Source organism: Dipodomys ordii, unplaced genomic scaffold (assembly GCF_000151885.1).
Source record: "Dipodomys ordii isolate 6190 unplaced genomic scaffold, Dord_2.0 Scaffold142, whole genome shotgun sequence".
Taxonomy (NCBI): domain Eukaryota; kingdom Metazoa; phylum Chordata; class Mammalia; order Rodentia; family Heteromyidae; genus Dipodomys; species Dipodomys ordii.
Window position 1 is genome coordinate 878,958 of NW_012267358.1, and position 24,999 is coordinate 903,956.

General features: G+C 39.9%; 1 protein-coding gene across 1 annotated transcript in view; it reads right to left on the reverse strand.

The window, feature by feature from the left end:
* Ophn1 (oligophrenin 1) overlaps positions 1–24,999 on the reverse strand; it is a 303,705-nt gene that overhangs the window by 18,110 nt on the left and 260,596 nt on the right. Inside the window, exons 19-20 of the mRNA XM_013031646.1 lie at positions 18,292–18,439; positions 14,164–14,487 (exon numbers count right to left, since the gene is read on the reverse strand). Coding sequence (XP_012887100.1) covers positions 14,164–14,487; positions 18,292–18,439 — 472 coding nt within the window. The remainder of the gene's footprint in view (positions 1–14,163; positions 14,488–18,291; positions 18,440–24,999) is intronic.

Sequence of the window (24,999 nt, forward strand, 5' to 3'; positions counted from 1 at the left end):
CTCTCTGTATGTGTCTGTCCTCTCTCTATCCTCTCTCTCAACTTGGAAGCAAGACCCAGGTGGGATTTAATCTGTATCCTTCCCAGATAATAAAGTAAATTGCTTTGCATATAGCTGACAAATAATATTTACTGAGTAGATAAAAAATGTAGTTCATGCAGTCTGTCAGAAGGCTAAAGAAACAGGGCTAATGAAACATGAGCTAGTGGCTCATGCCTGTAATCCTAGCTACTCAGAAGGTTGAGATATGAGGGCCATGGTTTGAAACCAGCCTACACAAGAAAGTCCTGAGACCTTCATCTCCAATTAACCACTACAAAGCTGGATGTGGAGCTATGGTTCAAGTGGTGAAACATAGCCTTGAGCATAAAAACTCAGGTACGATGGCCAGGTCCTGAGTTCAAGCCCCAGGACTAGCACAAGAAAGAGACAATGAAAAAAGCTTTTGTTCCTTAAGATCTCCAGCTGTGTTCTACACAATATACAACCATGATATCCCCACAAGTTTTAAGGTTATTATTATAAGGACTTTTATCCTCAGACTTACAGAATCTGAGAGTCCCTCTGGGGTCTTTTTTGACAGTCGGGGAGCTTGAACTCAGAGCCTGGACACTATCCCTGAGCTTCTTTTACTCAAGGCTATCACTCTAGCACTTGAGCCACAGCACCATTTACAAACTTTTCTGTTTATGTGGTACTAAAGAATCGAACCCAGGACTTTATGCATGCTAGGCAAGCACTCTACCACTAAGCCCCCTCTAGAATCTTAAAAATGAGTTGGAGAGAGAAGTCCAAAGTCCAGTAGCTAAAAAGAGGCAAAGCAGAATAAAACATCTGGAAGCCTCTTGAACCTATGGTTTACTCTTTCTACCAAACTGTATTTCCAAAGTGTACTTCCTTTATATCTCTCTCTCCTCCTTTCTCTCTTTGTCTTGGTGCCAGTACTGGGGCTCGAACCCAGGGCCTGGACACTGTCCTTTAGGTTTTTGCCCAAGGCTAGAGCTCTATCACTTGACCCACAGCTCTACGTCCAGCTATTTGGTAGTTAATTGCTGAAAGTCTTTTGTGGACTTTCTTGCCTGTCCTGGAATCAAACTACAATCCTCAAATCTCAATCTCCTGAGCAACTAGGATTATAGATAAGAGGCAGTCACTTTCTGAAGTTGAAACAATTTGTACCACACCTTCTATTCTATCTTTCATGTGTGTGTGTATATATATATATATGTATGTGTATATATATATATATATATATATATATATATATATATATATATATATATATATATATATATTACTGGCACTAGAACCCAATGCTCAGATGCTATCCCTTAGCATTTTTGCTCAAGGCTGGCACTTAATCCATATCTCCCTTTTCCGGCTTAATTGGAAAAAAGAGTCTCATAAACTTTTTTGCTCTGGCTTGCCATACTGCAATTCTCAGATCTCAGCCTCCTGAATAGCTAGGATTATAGGTGTGAGCCACCAGCTCCTGGATTCATTTCTTTTGTAACTTTTGTCTTCAACCTGATCTTCACTACAAATTTGGTCCCTCTCCCCAATCCTATCTGTCTATGAAATGATAACAACCAAAGAATCTGAAGGTTGGGAATGCAGCTTAGTGTTAGAGTGCTTTCCTAGCATGCAGGAAACCCTGGGTTGAATTCCTCAGTATCACATAAACAGATAAAGCCAGAAGTGGCTCTGTGACTCAAGTGGTAGAGTGCTAACTGTGAGCAAAAGAAGCTCAGGAACAGTGCCTAGGCCTTGAGTTCAAGCCTGTGGACTGGCAAAAAAAAAAAAAAAAAGAATCTGAGCATCTAAAGATTTCCTGGGTCCTGTGGGTCCTATCTACCCCAAGCAACTTTATTTTGCTATTCCTTATATTTATCTCCACCCAACCAGAGAGCATAGAGTAGGGGGACACTGCTCCCTCCTGTAGATTCCTTTAGTTTTTAAGACTGACTTCTTTCTAAGGTACTTATCCATGCTCACTGCTCAACTTTAAGCCTTCTTTCTCCCTCAGCCATTAATTATCAGTGTGGAACAATGTAGACTTAGGCTCCAGGAAAGGCAGAGAAATGAAAACCAAAGTGTAGATTATTAAAACTTAATGAGTCCAAACAAGAAAATGTGGACAATGGCCAGCAACACCCATTAATGCAGGAGCAAGTCTGCTCCTAATACTTTTAAGCAGATACAAATGCCACTGATAGCATGAGTCATCCCAGTGGAGAATTGATGGCCCGGTGACTGAGCAAGGCCTTACAAGTATCCTTCCTCCAAGCCCAGGAGTACCCCACCAGATGAAGTCATTTCTCTCAAGACAAGAGGAAAATAGCTGTGAAGTGCTCGGAATCTTATGTGTTATTGGGCCCTAGTATGTGCTGGGCCCTCCATTAGAATCTCAATATCATAAACAGAAAGAAAGGCTCCTTTACTCATATTCTTCCTGAAATTCATTCTCATCCCTACTAAAACACAAATCACACTGAGCTGAGATTGGGTGCATGCTAGGTTCCCTGTGAACCTTTGGAAGGCAAGACCAGAACCCTTGTCTCTCCAATCACATAGCACCATGGGTGAATAAATATGCAAAGACATGAAAACAGATAGCATGTAACTCTCTTTACTCATCAATCCCTGAAGGGAAATCCTAAACCTCTCTACAGAACTACACACGCTTGCCTTTTGAAAAGCCAGGACTAACATGAGATCAAATGGAAAGAAGAGGGTCTTGTAAAATTTTGAACTCCCAAAAGTGAGTTTCTGTTAGAAATATAGAAAGGGGAGGGCTGGGAAGGTGGCTCAGTGGTAAAGTGCTTGCCTTGCATGAATGGGGCCCTGGGTTCAATTCCTCAGCACCATATAAGCAAAAAGAAAAAAGCCAGAAGTGGCACTGTGGCTCAAAGTGGTAGAGCGCTAGCCTTGAGCTGAAGAGCTGAGGGTCAGCACCCAGGCCCAGAGTTCAGGCCTCATGACCGGACCCCCCCCAAAAAAAAAGAAATATAGAAAGGGGAAAGTGACTAAAAAGGCTGAAGAAATAAAAATGTGCCATGTAATTGCAACCCCTCTGTATGGTATTTTCACAATTAAAAAAAAGAAATAAAAATGTGCAATAAACAGTCATAATATTGCCAGGCACTGGTAGCTCATGCCTGTAATCCTAGGTACTTGAGGCTGAGATATAAGGATTGCAAGTGGAAGACAGCCTGGGCAGGAAAGTCCATGAAACTCTTATCTCCAACTAACCACCAAAAGAGTCAAAAGTTGAGCTGTGGTTCAAGTGGTAGAGCACCAACCGTGAGCAAAAAAACTCATGGAGACCACCCAAGCCCTAAGTTCAAACCTCAGTACAGACACCAAAACAAATCATAACCTTGGACCTAAGAAGTTTAGGGTCAGGCCCCCATCTCTGCATCTTACAGCCTAGACAAGTCATTTCATGTTTCTGAACCTTAATTTTTCCACTCATAAAATTCAGAGAGAAAAGGAAAAACATTTATATGATATGAAGTGAAACAAGAGTATAAGGTGTAGAACAATGAAGAGGAGAAAGGAAGAATACAGTCAAGAATTCAATATATACCCTATAAAAGTAAGAAAAGTAGGGCTGGGAAGATGGCTCAGTGGTACAGTGCTTGCCTTGCATGCAAGAGGCCCTGGGTTTGATTCCACAGTACCACTTAAGCAGAAAAAGGCAGAAGTGGGGAACTGTGGCTCAAGTGGTAGAGCACTAGCCTTGAGCTGAAGAGCTGAGGGACAGTGCCCAGGCCCAGAGTTCAGGCTCCATGACTAACAAAAAAGTAAGAAAAGTGAAAGAAGAGGTAGGTTGGGAGGGATGGGTAGGTATGCTGAAAGTGGTGACATTGATCAAGGTGTGTAGTACTGGAGGGGCCAAGATGGGGACGCAAAAGTAGGGAAACACCACAGCTCTCCAATGCTCCGTTTCTCCAAGAGACTGACAGCAACAAAAAGGCAAATACTCAGAGAAATAGAGGAAATGAAAAAAAGAAAAAGAAAAAAAACTTCAGAAACGACACAAAGGGGAAGACCCTTCCCCTACCCCTTGCTGGCAGCAGGGCTCTACACCGAGCTGCCCAAGTGGCCCGGCCCAGGGCTCACCAGGGATCACAGAGCCACAGGGGTCCCAAGACCACCGAGAAGACTCCCAAGAGCCAGCACCAACCCAGAGAATGCAAACAGAAAACTCAGAGCTCAGAATCAGCATGAAGACCCATGATGCGCACCTCTGCCCTGGCTCACGGAAGTGGCCCGAACAGGAGTGGCAGAGGCTGAAGCAGCAGACCCCAGACACAAGATGTGCACCTCTGGCCCGGCCCTTGGAAGTGGCCTGAACCTGGGCAGAGGCTGGAGGGGACCCGAGACCCGCAAAGCGACTTGGCCCCAACAGCAGCAGCCAGGGAACCCAAGACCCTATGCAAAGTGTCTCTCTGCTCCAGCCCGGGGCCAAGGCAGTAGGGAATCCCAGAACCACAGCAGTCCGATCTGTAGAAGAACAGTGAAAAAAACATCTGCATGACTCTGACCCGGACAGCAAGAACAGTGGCAGAGACTAAAACACAGACCAAGCCTGCACTACTACCCAGCACATCCCACAAGCATCTCAAAAAATGTGGAACATGGTGATGACCAGTCTCCTACAGCACACATAAAATTTCGATATGCCACAGTACCGCTGGATAGCCCCCAACCAGCACCAGGACAAGTGAGTTCCTCACAGGGGATACCCCCCTACCCCTTGCCATGGGAGAACAGTGCTGGTGATAACCCCCAAAACTTGACTTGGACCCCCCCCCCACCAACTGGGATACAGGTCTACAGAAGCTGGGGACTGTGCAAGCACACCAGCAACTAGCAAGCACACCCAGCCCACCAGATTTGACCAAGAGTGCCCCTGGGAGAAAAAGCAAGCACTCTAGGCTGCTGGTCCTTGACTGAAGGCAAGAACTGCCTGGGATCTCCAGTAGGCAGTTGAAGGAGCACTACCTGTGTCCCAGGTAGGAACCCGAGCTATTTTAACCGCTTGTCCCTTACTGGTCAAGATTTGATTGCTCACTGAAGCAGAGGGTGGAGTGTGTCTGCTGACCAAAACGAGCCCTACCTGTGTCCCAGGTGGGAGCCCAAGCTGTCTTAATTACTTGTTCCTGACTGGTGAGGAGCTGAGCACCCCAGCAGAGGGCAGTGTGTCTGTCCACCAGAATAAGCCCTACATGGGTCAGACCAGCAGCTGGAAAGGCCTCTCCCCACAACAGAACTGAGGCCAGGTAAAGCACTCTCAACCAGCCCAGTGCCGAGAGCAAGCTACATCAATTGATACAGGAACAAATCCAGAACCTAGCAAAGGTAGCCACCCACTCACCAAAACAGTGAGTCTGGAATTGGTCTTCAATAATCCCTGAATCCATGAGAAAATCACAGTGAAAAATTACAAGATTCATCAATGGTCAAGACAGCAAACCAGACCCAAAGGCCAGCAACCACCGAGGGGAAAACGCCAGTGGAAGCAAAAAAGAAATGGAAGAACAAACACTACATTCGATAGATGATAGAGGCAATGACTCAAGTATTAAAGAGAGAAATAGATGAGAAATTTAAAGAACAAAGGTATGAAATAGCAAAAGCAATCCAGGGCTTCAAACAAGAACTGTACTCAAAAATAGATGTAGTACACACCTTGCTAAAGGTTGAGATTAATACTCTGAGAAACAACACAGAAATTATAAATGGCTCAACTTCACACAAAATTCTATTTCCTCCATTCAAACCGCAATGGAAGCCACAGTTAATAGAGTAAACAAAATGGAAAATAGAATAACAAATACTGAAGACAAAATGAAGGCACTGGAAAAAAGGTCACATTTATGGAAAAGACACTCAAAATTTGCCAAAGGGATGTCCCAAAACAAGCAGACAGTGCCAAGAAATTTAACCTTTGTATAATCAGGGTGGATGAAGGGGAGGAATACCAGAATAAAGGAATGTAACACTTACTCAATAAGATCATCACTGAAAATTTCCCCAGTCTTAAAAGAGAAAATCTTACAAATGTTAACAGAGGCTTACAGCACACCTAACAAGCACATTCCAGGAGGAACACTGCTAGGCACATTATAGTAAAAATGCTAGATTTTAGCAATAAAGAAACAATCTTGCATGCAGCAAAAGCAAAGAAGGAGCTATATTACAATGGGAAAAAATGAGAATCACTGCAGATCTCTCCACACAGACACTGAATGCTGGGAAAGTACCATCTGAACCCTGAGAATCAATAACTGCAAGCCCAGACTGGTATATCCAGCAAAGCTAGCATTCACATTTGATGGATAAACTAAAATTTTTAATAGTAAAGAAAAACTAAATGAACTCATAAACAATAAGCCAGCATTACAAAGAATATTAAGAGGGGTATTGAAATTTGAAGCAAACAGTCAAGATCAGGGATCCATACCAGATAGATATCGCTAGGAGACCAACTTAGTAAACACAGGAGGAAAGAAAAAGAAGAAAAACTTAGGAAAGTAGGAAAATGACAAGCAGCACAATACACCTCTCTATAATAATCATAAACATTAATGGACTCAACTCACCAAACAAAAGAAAAAGAATTGCAGATTGGATCAGAAAACAAAATCCATCTATTTTCTATCTTCAAGACACCACCTCAAAGCCAAAGAAAAAGCAAACTCTAAGTGAAAGGATGGAGGAAGATCTACCATGCAAATGCTCCCAGTAAGAAAGCAGGAGTCACCATCCTGATATCTGATAAAACAAACTTTACATTAAAATCATTATGAAAAGATAGAGAAGGTCACTATATATTAATACAGGGAACAATTCAAGAAGAGGATATCACCATTGTCAACCTATACTCCCCAAACACTGGTGCATCCAAATATGTTAAGCAAATACTCTTAGACTTATAGGAAAAAATAGATCCAAATATAATAATATTAGGAGATTTTAATAGTCCACTCTCACCAAAGTACAAGTCTATCTACCAACTAAAGAACTGGCAAAGACATTTCCAAATAAAGTGATGCCATATATCAAGCTGAATTAACTGACATATACCAAGCTATCTACCCAACAACAACTCAATACACATTCATCTCAGCAGCTCATGGAACTTTTTCCAAAATAGATCATAACCTAATTCATACATGGAATTTAAGCAAATACAAGAGGATCGACATAATCCCCTGTGTTCTATCTGACCATAGTGGAATCAGGATAGTTCTCAATAACAAAGCATACAGTACAAAATACTCAAACACATGAAAATTAAACATAGAAATTAAAGCAACAGAAGAAATCAAAGAAATTAAAAAGTTCCTACAATTCAATGAAAATGAATATACATCACAAAGAAACCTGTGGGATATGGCAAAAGCACTCCTGAGATGCAAATTTATTGCTCTCAGTGCACACATCAAGAAAACAGAGACAGACCAAATAAACAATCTCATGGTGCAACTAAAACTGCTAGAGAAACAAGAAAAAGTTAAACCTGTAGTGGCTAGATGGAGCAAGATAACCAAAACAAGAGTTGAAATTAATGAGTTAGATACTAAGAAAACTATAATAAAATTTATAAAATGAAAAGCTGGTTTAAAAAAATCAATAAAATTGATGGACCTCTGGCAAGATTAACTAAAAAAAGAAGAGAGGAGACCCAAATCAATATCAGGGATGCCACAGGAAAAATTACAACAAACATCCAAGACATCCAAACAATTATAAAGAACGATTTCCAGACTCTATACTCACTAAGGAAGGAAAACCTAGCAGAAATGGATGAATTCCTAGAAAAATACAAATTGCCCAAACTGAACCAAGAAGAAATAAATCAATAAAATAAGCCAATAACCTACAATGATATAGAGGAAGCAATCAGAAGTCTTCCAACAAGGAAAAGCCCAGGACCAGATGGATTCACTACGGAATTCTATAAGACCTTTAAAGAGGAACTCAAGCTCTTTCAAGAAACAGAAACAGAAGGAGCTATCCCAAACTATTCTATGGAGCAATATCACACTCACCCCTAAACCAGGCAAATATCCAACCAAAAAAGAGAAGTATAGACCAATCTCTTTGATGAACACAGATGCAAAGCAACTCAATAAAATTTTAGCCAACAGAATCCAGAAACATATACAAAAAAATCATACATTATGATCAAGTAGGCTTCATCCCAGAGATGAAAGGATGGTTTAACATACGTAAATCAATAAATGTAATCCATCACATCAACAGATTTAAGGTCAAGAGCCACATGATTATCTCCATTGACATAGAAAAGGCTTTTGATAAAATACAACACACATTGATGTTAAAAGCTCTGGAAAAAATAGGAATAGAAGGAACATTTCTTCAAATAATAAAAGCCTTATATGACAGACCAACGGCCAATATCATACTTAATGGGGAAAAACTACAACCAATTCCCCTAAAAACAGGAACAAGGCAAGGATGACCCCTCTTCAATATAGTTCTGGAATCCCTAGCCAGAGCAATAAGGCAAGAAAAAGACATTTTATATCTTAACAATCCCCAAACCGTCATCCCCAGACTCTTAGAGCTTATAAACCACTTCAGCAAAGTAGCAGGATACAAAATTAACCCAATAATGTACAAGCAGAAAGGGAAATTAGTGATTAAAAAAAAAAACTCATTCACAATGACTGCAAAATAATAACGTATATAAGAATTAACCTAACCTAGAAGCTGGGTACTGATGCCTCACACCTGTCATACTTGCTATTCTCCAGCTAAGCCCTGAGGATCACAGTTCAAATCTACCACAGGAAGAAAACTCCATGAGACTCTTACCTCCAATTTACCACCAAAAAGACTGAAGTGTAGCTTTTTCTCAGACGTTAACATGCTAGCCTTGAGCAAAAAAACCTAAGGGATAATGCAAAGACCCTAGGTTCAAGCCCCAGTACTGGCACAAAAACAAAACAGACAACACCATCAAGAAAATATCTAGTTTTAAACAGTAGACAAAGAGTAAAGAGCACAATAAAGTTGTACAAATCAGTCAACAATCTAAATTAGCTGAATGAATATAGAAAATTTTGTCATTTACATATAGGTTATTTTTACATATAGGGAAACTTAAGTTGTTTATAGTACATAAAACCTTTAAACAACATTTTACAGAAATAGTCTTTGAGTATATTTCATTTAAATATCTATAAAATATTGTACAGTAAATTACAAAAAGTTGTAGAACTACGTAAGATACAGAAAAATTCTATTAAGTAATATTTAAATGTTACTATTTTATTTTATTTTTAATATGTTTTTATTGTAAAAAGAGTGTACAGGGATTACAGTTATATGAGTAAGGTAGTAAGTACATTTCCTATCAAGTATTGTTACCTCTAGCTTTGTTTTTCCCCTACCATCTCTTTATTTATATATAAAGGATATCTTTGTTTTTAGATATGCCTCCTGAAAGATAATTATGCATACATTATAATTTCAAATAGTTTAAAAAAAATTTTTGGGGGTCCAGTCGTGGGGCCTGAACTCTGGGCCTGGGCGCTGTCCCTCAGCTCTTCAGCTCAAGGATAGCACTCTACCACTTAAGCCACAGCGCCACTTCCGGCTTTTTTCTTTTTGCTTATGTGGTGCTAAGGAATCAAACCCAGGGCCTCAGGCATGCAAGGCAAGCGCTCTACTACTAAGCCACCTTCCCAGCCCAGTTTAAAATTTTTTTACATATGTACAGATACATATGAAGAGGGAGCAAAGGATCTGGAAAAGCTTATGATGAGAGTAGGAAGGGGAAAGAGGAGGTAGTGAAAGGGAGAGAAAGAAGAAAATGGAGGAAGAAGCTCACAGGAGAAATACCATGGGAAGGATCATGATAATTATTGACTAATCTGGATGAAGTGTACATTTTGCAATGATACATTCTATCATTTTTTGTAGGTGTGTAGTTTATAATTGTAAAAAGTGAGTATATAAAATTAGGAAAAATAACTAAAATTGAACAAGTATTTTTAAGTATGCAAAAATTAGTTTCTTCAAGCCAACAGATGTGCAGAAGGATGGGAGGAATGACATTGATCAAGGTGCATTGTACTTGCAAACTGACATGCTATACTGAAATCCCTTTCTAAAATTTAATTCAAGATAATACATAATGAATAAATAAAGATAAAGTTAGATTCTGTTAGGAGATAATTTCATTTAAAAAGATGCATAGTATTCATAAACTGCACTGTGAAATGGCAACTCTGTACAACTACTTAAAGATAATAAAAGCTTAATCATATAATTTTTAAAATTCAAGGGAAGATATAACAGGACAGAGTATCCAATTCTATATATGGAATAAAACTTTTTTTATAAAAAGGGCTCTGGAAAATCAAAGAAAGGTTGGACAAATGGGAATTGCATGAAGCTGCAGAGCTTCTGCATTACAAAGGACATAGCTAGCAAGATCAATAGAAAGCCCATGGATTGGGAGAAGATCTTCACTAGCCATACAACAGACAAGGGTCTCATATCTAAAATATACTTGGAACTCAAAAAATTAAATCCCCCAACAACAAATCCTCAAAGAAACAACTGACCAATAATTGAGTGGGCTAAAGATTTAAAGAGAGACTTGTTTGAAGGGGAAATAAGAATGGCCAATAGACACATGAAGAAATGCTCAACTTCTCTAGCCATAAAAGAAATGAAAAATCAAACCAAAATTGAGATTCCATCTCACCCCAATTAGAATGGTTATAATCAAGAAATCTAATAGCAACAGACGCTGGAGGGGATGCAGCCAATAGGGAATCCTACTGCATTGTTGGTGGGAATATAAACTTGTTCAACCACTTTGGAAAACAGTATGGAGGTTCCTCAAAAGACTTCCCCTATGACCCAGCAATCCTAGTTTTCGGCATTTACCTAATCACAAAAAAGGCTATACCAAAGCTACCAACACAACTATGTTTATTGCAGCATTATTTACCATAGCTAAGATATGGAACCAACCCAGATGTACCTCAGTAGATGAATGGAATTCTACGCCTCAGTCACAAAGAATGACATCGCCTCATTTGTTAGGAAATGAAAAGACTTGGAAAAAATTATAGTTAGTGAAGTAAGCCAGGACCAAAGAAACAGCTCCCATGGTTTTCCTTACTTGCAATAACTAGTATATGTCTAGGACAAGCAGAAAAGGTCAAAAGCTATGCAAATATGACCATATAAGATGATGTTTAGTGAAATGAACCCCAAGATAGGGACACAACTGTTTATTTTCTTTCTTGCTATTGTTTTGAATGTATTTAAAATATACTATGTGATTTTTTGTTTCTTTTGTATGTTCTTCCCCTATGGGATAACCTGTTTTCACAGTATTTGATGTCAGTGCCATACATCTTTTTATTTTTTTTAATTGTGAAAATACCATACAGAAGGGTTACAATTACATGGATAAGGTAATGAGTACATTTCGTATCAAGCATTGTTGCCTCCTCCTTTGTTTCCCCTTCCCATCTCCATCCCCCCCCACTCCCTTCCCCCTCCCCCCGACCTTGCCAAAGTTGTAAAGTTCGTTTTTCAACATAACATCTTGTACATCTCATTGTTGCAATTGGTCCACCTGTATCCCTATTTAAACAATTTGTTTTTTCCCTTCTCCTCCACAAATTATACCAACATCAAATACAGTGAAAACAGGGGTTATACCGTGGGGGGAGGGACATACAAAGCAACAAAAAAATCATCATATAAATATGTTAGAAACAATAGCAATAAAGAAAAACCATTTGAGTCCTTATCTTGGGGTTCATTTCACCTAACATCAACTTATCTGACCATTTCTGCTTGTCTCAGACATATACTAGTTAGCGCCCTACATCTTGTATATACATTTTTCTAATTTGGGGAAGAGAAGGGAAATAACAAAATGCTGAAATAAGGATACAGGTTGACCCATTGTAACAATGAGATGTGTAATACAATGTTGAAAATGAACTTTACAACTTTGGGGGGGGGAGGAGTTGGGGAGGTGGAGAGGGAAGGGATGGTAAGGGATAAACAAAAGAGGCAACAATGCTTGATAGGACAAGTACTCATTACCTTACTCATGTAACTGTAACCCCTCTGTACAGTATTTTTACAATAAAAAATTTACAAAATAAAAAATATGAAATTAGCCAGGCACTGGTGACTCACACCTGTAATCCTAGCTACTCAGGAGGCTGAGATCTGAGGATCACAGTTCAAAGCCAGCCCAGGCAGGAAAGTCGGTGAGATTCTTATCTCTAATTAATCACCAGAGAACCAGAAGTGGTGCTGTGGCTCAATTGCTCAATTGCTCTTCAGCTCAAGGACAGCGCCCAAAGCCCAGAGTTCAAGCCCCACGACTGATCAAAAAAATGAAATTAGGTCATAGCTGGGAACCGATGGCTCACACCTGTAATCCTAGCTACTCAGGAGGCTGAGATCTGAGGATCACAGTTCAAAGCCAGCCTGGGCAGAAACACCTGTGAGACTCTTATCTCCAATAAATCACCAGAAAACCGGAAGTGGCCCTATGGCTGATGTGGTAGCGTGCAAGCCTTGAGCTGAAGAGCTGAGGGACAGCACCCCGGGCCAGAGTTCAAGCCCCAAGACCAACAACAACAACAAAAAAGAAGTCATGGCTTGATGTGGCCCATGGGGCCATATTTTGCTAACTTCTGTTTTGTCTCAAGATGATAGCAGTATTGATCATAGTTTAAAGGGAGTCCAGACAGACAAGTGGTAAAGTGCCAAAATCTAAGCAAGAGCACAAAGCTCTGAGTTCAAGTCCCAGTACCAACACAAAAATAAGAGCTCTGAAACAAATTCCCCTACTAATTTTTTTCATGTGGTGCTGGGGATGGAACCCAGGAGCCCCACGCATGATGGATAAATACTGTATATTACCAAGCATCAGCCTTGGCCTAGCCTTATTATTTTTTTAAGTTTTTACATTTGGCTATTTTGTGAAATGCTTGCAATCTCTTTTTTAGAAGAGCACAAGACATAAACACATAAGGTACACATTTAGAAGGTCATCTAGCTACAAAGTAAGACAGCTAGAATTTGGAATAAAGCCTTTTTGATACCACAGTCCATATTCTTTCCATTAGAACATATGATCTTGAAAGAATTATATATTCCAAACTCCCTGCTGGCTCAGCCCCAACATCTCTCTACATGAGCCTCCATGGGTATAGCCAACTAAATTTATAGATGTTAGCCATATCTTTAGCTTGTAACAATTTCAAAAAGTCACAGTTTTGCAGAAGTTGTGCCAGTTTGATTTAGCTTGTAACTCTGTAGTTCCCAGCTTTGAATCTTTAACATGTCATTTATCTCTAGGATCCTATTTCTAACAGAAAAAAACTCCAAGAATATATTCTCCAGAGAAGGATAATGAGTATAAGAAGTAGTATCATATCAGCATCTACCACAATGTCCAGGTACATAGAAGACACTTAATAAACAATGAGAGAGACAGGAATGATAGTAAATAAAAGCATCAAAATGTAGCCTTGCATTTATAATTCTAGCTACTCAGGAAGCTGAGATCTGAGGATCAAGGTTCAAAGGCCAGCCTGCGCTGGAAAGTCTATGATACTACTTTTTACAGGGGTTTGGTCATGGGACTTGAACTCTGGGGGGGGGGGGGCGCTATCCCTGAGCTTTTCTGCTCAAGGCCAGTGCTCTACCACTTGGAGCCATAAGTCCACTTCCCTTTGTTCTAGTAACTAACTGGAGATAAAAATCTCACAGACTTTCCTGCCTGGGCTGGCTTGGAACCTTGATCCTTAGATCTTAGCTTCCTGGGTAGCTAGGATTACAGGAATGAGCCACCAGCAGCACCAAGCTGCCATGAAACTCTTATTTCCAATTGATCACCAAAAAACTAGAAGTGGAACTGTGGTTCAAGTGGTAGAGCACTAATCTTGAGCTAAAAGGCCAGGGAAGACCAAGAAGCCGTAAGTTCAAGCCCTAGTAACAGTGCACACATACACACATACACACACACACACACACACACACACACACACACACACAGTCTCTCCAATCCCAGGAGGCTCTCAAGGCACAACGTAGTTGGGATCAGTTCTGTTTCCCAGGTTTTCAAGCACTTACCCTCCTTGTGCTGAACCAGGGGCCTGGGAGCTGGTCTCTTGATATGAAAAGAAGGAGTCTTTGTAGGCCCAGAGCCTACCACAGGTCCATTGGTGGCCTTTGGTGTGGCCTTGGTCCCTCCATCATGTAGCCTGGACGTCAACTTCCCCACATCCATGTCAAGGCAGTGTTCCAATTTGCCATCAGAAACAAGCCTGCTAGGGGACTTTCTCCCAGAATCAGCTTCCCCACTCCTCTGTATAGGGGGTTTGTGGTGTTGTGGCAGCTTTGGGGGTTCTAGACTGCTGGAGATTGTACCATTGGGTGTTGAGTGTTGGATTTCATCTGGAAAGAGTAAATGGAAAGAGAAACAAACTATAAGGACCTCTAAAAATGTTTGATATTAGCTGGATGCTAGTTGTTTGTGCCTGTAATTCTATCTACTCAAGAGTATGGTATCTGGGGACAATGTTTTGAAGCCAGAAAACCTGGAAGTGGTGCTGTAGCTTAAAGTGGTAGAGCACTAGCCTTGAGCTTAAAGCTCAGGGAGAATGTCTAGGTCCTAGGTTAAGCCCCACAACTGACAAAAAAGTTTTATTTTGATACATGCATATATAATTTTAAAAATTTGTACATATTTCCAGAAATTGCTATCACTGTAGCACCATCTGATTACATCTCACAAAACAGTCTCTGTCCTCTCTGATTCATATGAAATCCCAGATCCTATTCAAATGGGGATTCAAGATATGAATATGATTTGTCATGACCATGATTCAGTGCAACACAAATAAACCAAGCTGTTTTAGTCAGAGATTTGTAATTCAAAAGGGACTTCAAGTCTCCAATCAATTGCATGTTTTATCCTTTTTAAATAAAGACATAAGCTAATTCTTAATTATATACCTCAGATTCCAAGTTAATAAACACAACAGAATTTAACTTCTTTCTCTACCCTGTTAAAGAAACTCTCAAATAGTCATCTGTTTATGTTCTTCCTTTGGCTTTTGTGGTCTACAATTTTCTCTGATATTAGTCCCTGCTTTTTATTGCTTCCACATCTTACTTAAAGAGAAAGCTGGGTGCCAATGGTTCTCTTCTGTAAAGTAGCTACACAGGATGCTGAAATCTGAGAATGGAGATCTAAAGGTAGCTGGGGCAGACAAATTCTGACTTTATTATCTCCAATTACCCATCAAAAAAGTAGAAGTGGGCTGGGAAGGTGGCTCAGTGGTAGAACACTTGCCTTGCATGCATGAGGCCCTGGGTTCGATTCCTCAGCATCACATAAGCAAAAAGAAAAAAGCCAGAAGTGGCACTGTGGCTCAAGTGGTAGAGTGCTAGCCTTGAGCTGAAGAGCTGAGGGACAGCACCCAGGCCCAGAGTTCAGGCCCACAACCGTACCCCCCCCCAAAAAAAGTAGAAGTGACATTGTGGCTCACTAAGGGACAGCACTCAGGCCCTGAGTTTAAGCCCCAGGAGTAACACACACACACACACACACACACACACACACACACACACGAGACATCCATGCAAACCAGAGACACTCTGTAAAGGAAATTTACAAATACATTCAAATTTTTCAAAATGGGTTTTTAAGTGATTAACAGTATACCACAAGACTATCAGTGAATTATCCAATTGTTAACATCTACAGCAAGGAGACTGTCTCATCCCTTGGTAGAGTGAGGGAGAAGGATGGGGGTGTGACAATGCTGAAAGGGGCAACATTGATCAAGATGCATTATATCCATAAACTGCTTTAGCAAATGGAAAATCTTATGTAAGACTACTTGAAGATAATATTTTAAAAAGAAAAAAAAGAAAATTTAGAACAAAGCTCAATAACTATGAACATAGATTCTGTTCAACAAAATGAAACCTGGCAGATGTAGCAGCCAATTGTAATACATGGCTTTTATCTTGATCCTGGTGTGTGTGTACTACTAGGGCTTGAACTCAGGACCTCACCTATTCCTTAGCATTTTCATTCAAGGTTGGCACTCTACCACTTGAACCATATCTCCACTTTTGACTTGTTGCTGCTTAATTGGATATCAGAGTCTAATGGACTTTCTTGTCTGAGCTGGCTTCAAACTTATATTGCTTAAATCTCAGATTTGTGAATAGCTAGGATTACAGGCATGGTTGGGCTCTAGAAGTTTAATGAGATAATAGGAGAATTTAGACACTTGAGTAGCTCATTGATCTTAAGAAATTATTGGTTTTTAAATTTTGATTTTTAAGTATGATGAATAAAATTTAGATCTTATAAAAATGTTCTTGTCTTCCAGAGATACATGAGAACTTTATGTGTAAAATATCATGATTTATTTAAGAACATATTTTTTAAATAAACAAATTTAGCTTGGCCAGAATATTTGAGATGAAAGAATGGTCAGGGCTTAAACCTAGGATGTAAAGGAATCCATGATGCTGGTGGAAATAGCCATTGAAATGATGTTTACAAGGACAATAATACATTTGGGGATAAGATAATGAACTACTACTTGTGAAGAACAGGAGTGAATAGAAGGATTGCATGCTTCTTAGAATGCTGTTGAGGCATATTATAGGAAGCATAATGTTCTACTGGGCAAATGAGCTCTGGGATAAGATAGATGGGTACAAATTAGTTTTTGTCATTTAGTACCACTAGTAATTAGGCAATGTATTCTCCCTCCCTGAGCCTTCAATGACTTCACTATAAAATGGAATTCCACATACCTACCTCACATAGGAATGCGGATGATTAAATTACATTCTTGATTCCCAACCCCTTAGGATGGATCAAATGAAAAAGTCAGGCTATAGCAACTATTTAAACCATTTAAAGAAATTAGAACCCTCATTCATTGTTGGTGGGAAAATAAAATGTAACACTGCTTTGGAAAACAACCCAACCATTCTCCAAAAGTTTAAATACAGAATGATCATATGTTTACAGATTTTATAGATAGTTGTAGTATATACTCAAAAAAAACTAACAGCAGTTGTGCACTAGTTGCTCACATCTATAATCTTAGCTACTAAGAAGGTTGAAAACTGAGGATCAAAATGCAAAGCCAGCCAGAGCAGGAAAGTCCATGAGACTTATCTTCAATTAACCAGCAAAATCCAGAAGCATAGAAATGGCTCATGTGGTAGAGTGCCAACTTGAGCAAAAACAGGCAAGCAAGAGTGTGAGATCCTGAGTTCAAGCCTCAGTATTAGCACAAATAAAAAGCAGTTGAGTATAATAGCAGTGGCTATCTGTATCTTCCTTGATCCTCCAACCTCCTTGAAGTCAAGGACTATATCATTCTTTTCCCTTACACATAGCATACTACAAAGCATATAGTAGTTATTCAATCCGTGTTCTCTGTATTTGAATTTAAAAATTTCTGAGCAGCTGGGTGCCAGTGGCTCACATCTATTAGCTACTAAGGAAGCTGAGATCTGAGGATCATGGTTCAAAGACAGCCCAGGCAGGAAAGTCTGTGAGACTCTTATCTTCAATTAACCACCAAAAAGCCAGAGGTAGAGCTGTGGCTCAAGTGGTAGAGCACTAGGCTTCAGCAAAAAGAAGCTGAAAAACAGTGCTCAAGCCCTGAGTTCAAACCCCAGGACCAGCACAAACAAAAAATAATAAATCTCAGAACACTGAGAAAGCACCTTAGGCACACATTTCAATCAATGTATTAAAGGAATGGATCTAAGAACAGCTTGGGTCTTCCACTGGCCTTGTAAAGGATCACGGAAGCTCCCTTTACAAATTATTCCTGTCCTCTCTATTATCAAAACCTGAATTTCCTCCTTAGGCAAAATGCATGAAACGTGCTTCTCTTGGCTGACTTAATTTTTTTTTATTATCTTTAAGTAGTTGTACAAAGGTGTTCAATTCTATGTGTCAGATTATAAGTACAATGAATTTTGATCAATGTCACCTCTTCCATCATTCTCCCTATCTCTCCCAACTCCATCCCCTCAAGTTACCTGGTTCCATTTTTCACATATATACATTGACTATTATGACTGCATTCACCCACAGAAAAGTTCTAGCTCTATGTAAAGAAAAAGGGCCACATGTCCAGTCCTGACATGCAGTATTCTCTTAGTGTCTACTTATCTATCATTCAGAAGCCATAGGGACATCTCAGTACTGACCTTCACTTTCATCCAGGGAGGATGTATAGAAAACCGTCCTTTCTCGAAGCAAGCGCTTGGAAATAGTGATTGGTTTGTGCCTTCTTGCTGTCACACGAGGTGGAGGCACTGGAGGGGCCGTGCTTTCCTCAGGTGGACCTAAGTAAATCTGTGGAGGGGTAGGGAAGACATCCAGATGACAGTTATGACCAGGTGTTGTCTCCCCAGTGTGACCCACCCCAATACCTGCTGCACTGTATTTAATCTAATCTGCATGTAAATAATAAAAATACAGTTAAAGGAAACAGGGTTTTCCCTACCTACTCTAAGTACTAGCAAGTATTTAGACATCTCCTGCCATATGCAAGATACAGAAATTGGCTCTCTTCATTGCTGAGGGAAGAATGCAGATAACAGGTAGTTCTTGATGGCCTGGCACCAGTGGCCCATGCCTGTAATACTGGCTACTCAGAAGGCTGAGATCTGAGGATCGAAGTTCAAAGCCAGCCTGGGCAGGAAAGTCCAGAGAGTTTAATCAAATTGACTATAAATAAATAAATAAATGTTGGAATTCTGGGCACTGGTTGCTCACACCTATAATCCTACTTACTCAAGAAGGCTGAGATCTTGAGGAAGTGACGGGGGGCGGGATTGAAAAAAAATTAAAAAAAAAAAAAAAAACAAGGCTGAGATCTAAGGACTGTGGTTTGAAGTCAGCCCAGGCAAGAGAGTCCGTGAGACTCATATCTCCAATTAACCACCTAATAAAGTCATAAGTGGTGCTGTGGGTCAAGTTGTAGAGTGTTAGTCTTCAGCACAAAAACTCAGGGACATCACCCAGGCCCTGAGGTCAAGCCCAGAACTGTCACTAAAAATTTAAAAAAGAAAGTAAGTTGTGATGATTCACTTACTGTCTGGGAGACTTTAAGTAAGTTACCTCCCTTCTCTAGACCTTGGCCCCACTCTCATCTGGAACATGGGGATATCAACTGCCCACCTCACAGGATGAGAATGATATAAAAGAGCTGTTACAGAGTTCTATATGGATGAGTGTAAGAAACAGACGGATACCAAACACAACCAATGTGTTCCTATGCCTTTAGTCATTCACTATTTCTGAAAGGATGCCAAAAGACCTGGTTATATTATCTGTCTAATGCTGGAGAAAAGAATGAGGAAAACTTATTTCCCCTTCAATGTCATTTTGTTCTTCTAAAATCTTGTGTCATGGTGCAATATATATTGAAGAAAATAGAGGTGTGATGGTACATGTCTGTAATCCCAGCACTTGGAAGGGACAGGTACAAAAATTGCAAGTTGAAGACTTTAAAAAAAAAAAGTGAGATCTTGTCTACAAACAAAATGCCTTGGACACTACACAGAATTCTGGAGAAATTTAGGAGGTGTCATGATTAGAATTTTTCTATAGTGTTTCGTGTATCCTTCAGCATTTTCTCCTCTTGAGAGACTGATCTTTCAGCCTGAGTGCACACACGTACTTTGGGATAACACATATACATGCTCAGGGAGGAAAAGGATCCCTAGCCAACCAGTGAGAATAACAGTATCGACCACAATGATTACTGGGAAGAGAAATGTCAGAGCCTGGCAATTTTGCAGGCAAGAGTCATTATAGGAGCCACATCATTGAAAACATATGGGAAACTGGGCACTGGTGGCTTATACCTCTAATCCTAGCTACTCAGGAGGCTGAGATCTGAGGATCATCGTTCAAAGCTAGCCCAGACAGGAAATGCTGTGAGACCCTTATCTCCAACTAACCACCAGAAAACCAGAAGCAGTGTTGTGGCTCAAAGTGGTAGAGCACAAGCCCTGAGCCAGAGACCTCAGGGACAGTGTCCAGGCCCCAAGTTAAGGCCCACAACTGACCAAAAAAAAAAAAAAAAAAGAAAACACATGGAAGCCTGTGTATGAGCTGGACTATGGATGTGTGACCAATCACAAACCAGTATATGCCTCCTGTTGGTGAGGAAAAAGATTAGCATGGCAGCAAACAGAGGGGGACATTGAGGTGACATAGCTCTAGGTCTTATCCTGGTTTTGCCTCAAGTAATCATAGTCTAAACAGCAAGCATTTTATAAGCATCTGCTTATAAGCATCTGCTTATAGTAGTTGTTACAATTATTCCTTGCTATACCACAAACACATGAGCACCTGTGCACTAACCCTTCCTCCCTCCCTCCTTCCTTTCCTCCCTCCCTCCCTCTCTCCCTCCTTTCCTTCCTTCTATTTTGTGTACACAGATACTACGTGCTGGTACTGGGGCTTGAACTCAGGGCATGCGTACTGTCTCTTAGCTTTTTCACTCAAGGCGGGCACTTTAGCCATATCTCTACTGCTAGCTTTTGGTTAGTTAACTGGAGATAAGAGAATCACAAACTTTCTTACTTGGGCAGGCTTCAAAAGGTGATCTTCACACCTCAACTGCCTCAGTAGCTAAGATTACAAGCATGAGCCACCACATTGCACTATTTCTTAGCATTCCCCAAATGTCCATATAGCTTGTTTTCTCTATTTCCCAGAGTTCTAAGCAAATAGACCTTTCTCAGGAAGTCCTTCCAGTTGATGTGTAACTCCCATTTCTTCCGTGATAAGCAGATCTCTCTCTCTCTCTCTCTCTCTCTCTCTCTTTCTCTATCTATCTATCTCTCACTCTCTCTCTTCCCCTCTTTCTCTCCTTTTTTCTGCCAGTCTTGGGGCTTGAACTCAGGGCCTGGGCACCATCCCTGACCTTCTTTGGTTCAAGGCTAGCATACTACCACTTCAGCCACAGTGCTACTTCCAGCTTTTTCTGGTGGTTAATTGGAGATAAGAGTCTCACGACTTTCCTTCCCGGCTGGCTTCAAACTGTGATCCTCAGATCTCAGCCTCCTGAGTAGCTAGGATTAACAGGTGTGAGCCATAAGCACCCAACTGATTTGTCATTTAAAAAAAAGTGTCTAATATGAACCTCTTGTTTCCATATACTGGAGTTCTTGTTGATATGCTTCATTATATATGGTCCTATGCATTAAGCAGTTGAGTTATTGAGATCCCCTCTAGAGCATCATAGACATATTCTACTTCTTACAAATGAGGGAGATCATGCAACCTACTTTTCTGCGGGTTGGGCTTACTTAATATCTTTTTTCCCAAGTCTTTCCATTTCCTTAGGAATGGAGCAATTCTTTCTGATGGAAACATAGAATTCCAATGTGCATATATACATTTTCTGGATCCATTCATTTACTGAGGGGCATTTGGGTTGGTTCCATATCTTAGCTATGGTAAATAATGCTGGAATATAAACATCATCATGCTGGTAGCTTTATTGTGGCCTTGTTTGTGATCATTTGGGTAATTCCCAGAAGTGGGATTGTTGGGTCATAGGGGAGCTCTATGCTCAGTCTTTTGAGGAAACTTCACACTGCTTTCCAGAGTGGTTGAACAAGTTTGCATTACCACCAACAGTGTAGCAGTTTTCCCCTTTGGCCACATTCCCACCAGCATCTGTTGTTGTTAGAATTCTTGATTATGGTCATTCTAACTGGTGTAAGGAAGAATCTCAATGATGTTTTGATTTGCATTTCTTTTGTAGCCAGAAATGTTGAGCAATTCTTCATGTGTCTCTTGGCCATTCGTATTTCCTCTTCAGAGAAGTCTCTCATAAGATCTTTAGCCCACTTTTTTAATGGGGTGGTTGTTTCTTTGGGGATTTGTTTTTGAAGAATTTAATTTCTTGAGCGGTAGATATATTTTAGATATGAGACCCTTGTCTGTTGTTTGGGTGGTGAAAATCTTCTCCAAGTCTGAGGGATTTCAATATATTTTGCTAGCTACTATGTTCTTTTTTTTAATTGTTCTATTTTTTTCTTCCTTTCTCTTAGTTTTTTTTTTTAAACCTCGTGTTTTGATAAGATAATGCAATATGTAGAAGGGAAAGGGAATCACAGAAAGAGCAGGACCATGAATGAACCAAAGCAATATTGATCCTCACCTGACACTATGTTGGATACAAACATTACAACTTGAGGGGGAGGGGGATAGGGAGATAATGAGGGATGGGATAACAATGATTGAAAACAAATTTACTTCATGTAACTGTAACCCCTCTGTACAGCACCTTCACAATAAATTAAAATTAGAAACGAAACATACTTATTGCCTTACTTATGTAACTGTAACTCAGCTCATCCCCTTTTCAATAAAAATAAATAAAAGAAAAAACGGTTAGGGTAAAGCCACTGTGTGGCAAGCAAGAGGCCTTGAATTGAAACTGCAGTGCCACTAACCAAAACAACCAACCAATCAAATCAAATCAAACCAAACAAACAAAACATATGGACTTCAAGTCCTTGTTCTTGTTTTTTTTTAATGGCAAACATAGCCAGGTGTCAGTGCCTCAAACCTGTAACACTCACAAATCAGAGATTCAGAGGATCACATTCCAAAGCCAGTCCAAGTAGAAAAATCCATGAGAGCCCATCTTCAAAATAACCAAGAAAAAAAAAGCTGTACTGAAAGCGTGACTAAGGTGGTAGACTGTCAGCCAAACCAGTAAGCCAAAAGAGCATACAAGTTCCTAAGTTCAAGCCCTAGTACCAGCACACACCACACAAAAAATAAGCATATTTATATAATTATGGTATATACAACCAAAACAGTCCTCTGAAAAGATAAAAGCAGCAATTTTTTCTGGATGAGATAGGGCAACAGGGACTAATTTAAAACCACATGCACCAATGGTTTCGGAGGCATTGAGAATCCATCTGGCCTTGAGACAGTAGTCGCTGAAAGACAGAGAAGATTATCTCACTTGCAACCTGCAACATATTTTACAGGCCATAGTGCAGGAAAAGAGGCCACATGGAGCCCAGCAGCTTTAAAGATATGGAGTTGGGAAAAGGGGGAATGGCAAGGAAGCTAGAGCTTTTAAGAAGGAGTATGGAAGAGAAGACAGCTGACCTTGTGCACTATAAACTTCAAAACAATGTTAAGAAAAATCACACCACTAAACCAGAAGGGGGGAGGGAGAGAGAAAGAGAGAGAGAGAGAATTTTGTTCAGTGATTGGATGGCTTCACATAGTTAAGATATATAAATTCTCCCAAAATTATCACAGTCCCAATATATAGTAAAGTGAAAATTCATAAATTCACTTGAATATTTATTATTTGGAGCAAAGAACTTAGCAAAAACCATCTTGAAAATGAAAATCAAAGTTGGAGGAGTTGGCATTACCGGATTTCAAGTATCATTACAAAGCTACAGTAATCAAGGACTGGAGCTATAGTCCTGTTGTAGAACATCTGCCTGGCATGCACAAGTTGGTTAGTTCCATCCAAAACACCACAAAAAAAAACTACAATGATCATAAGAGCATGGCACTGGTATTAAACTGGTTACTAGGTCAATGAAACAGAATACAAGAATAGATTTACACTTATTAGGATGAGTTTCTAACAAAGGTAATTCAGTGGAAAAAGGATGAGAAACATGGTGAGATAATGCTATATTCATAAACAGTACCATATGTAAAAAAGAACCTTATACCACATAGAAAAACTAATTCAAAGCAAAAAAGGGGTGACATTGCTCAAAAGATAAATGTAGAATTGTAAAATGGTATGACCCCTTGTATAACACCTTAAGAATAACAATACACTATGTTGAAAGTGAACTTTACAATTTGGGGGGGAGAGGGAGGAGTTGGTAGGGGAAAAACAAAGGAGGAGGTAACAATGCTCCATAGGAAAAGCACTCATTACCTTACACATGTAACTGTAACCTCTCTGTACAGTATTTTACAACAAAAAAACACATATAAAAGAGTAACAATAAAATTATATTTAAAAATTAACTCAAAATAGTTTATTCCCAAATATAAAAGATAAAAATACAAAACTTTCATTGTTTTTTTTGTTTGTTTGTTTTATACTTTGCTTATGTGGTGCTGAGGAATCGAACCCAGGGCCTCAGGCATGCAAGGCAAGCACTCTACCACTGAGCCATCTTCCCAGCCCAAAAATACAAAACTTTCTAGAAAAGTCATTGTTATTTTAGTTTAGGAAAACATTTCTTAGATACAAAGATTTATGAAAAGGGGCTGGGAAGGTGGCTCAGTGGTAGAGCGCTTGCCTTGCATGCCTGAGGCCCTGGGTTCGATTCCTCAGCACCACATAAGCAAAAAAGGAAGAAAAAAAGCTGGAAGTGGCACTGTGGCTCAAGTGGTAGAGCGCTAGCCTTGAGTTGAAGAGCTGAGGGACAGCGCCCAGGCCCAGAGTTCAGGCCCCAAGACTGAACCCCCCCCAAAAAAAACAAAAAACAAAGATTTATGAAAAAAAAGAATGAACTATTGATTCACAGAACAACTTTATTTAATCTCAGAAAAAAATGTTGAATAAAGAACACAGAGCAATGCTAGGGGGCAGTGGCTTATGCCTGTAATTCTACCTACTCAGGAGTCTGAGATCCCAGGATTAAAGTTCAAAGTCAGCCTGAGCAGACAAATCCATAAGACTCTATCTCCAATTAGACTGCAAAAGCCATGGAAGCATGGCTCAAAAGGTAGAGCTCCAGTGGTAACCAAGCAAGCTGAGTGAGAGCATAGGGTTTTAAGTTCAAGCCTTTACAATGGCATACACACACACAGAGTACAGAGAAAAGTCAGTATATACTACATAATTCCATGCAAAACTCTAGAAAATGTAAATTAAACTATATTGACAG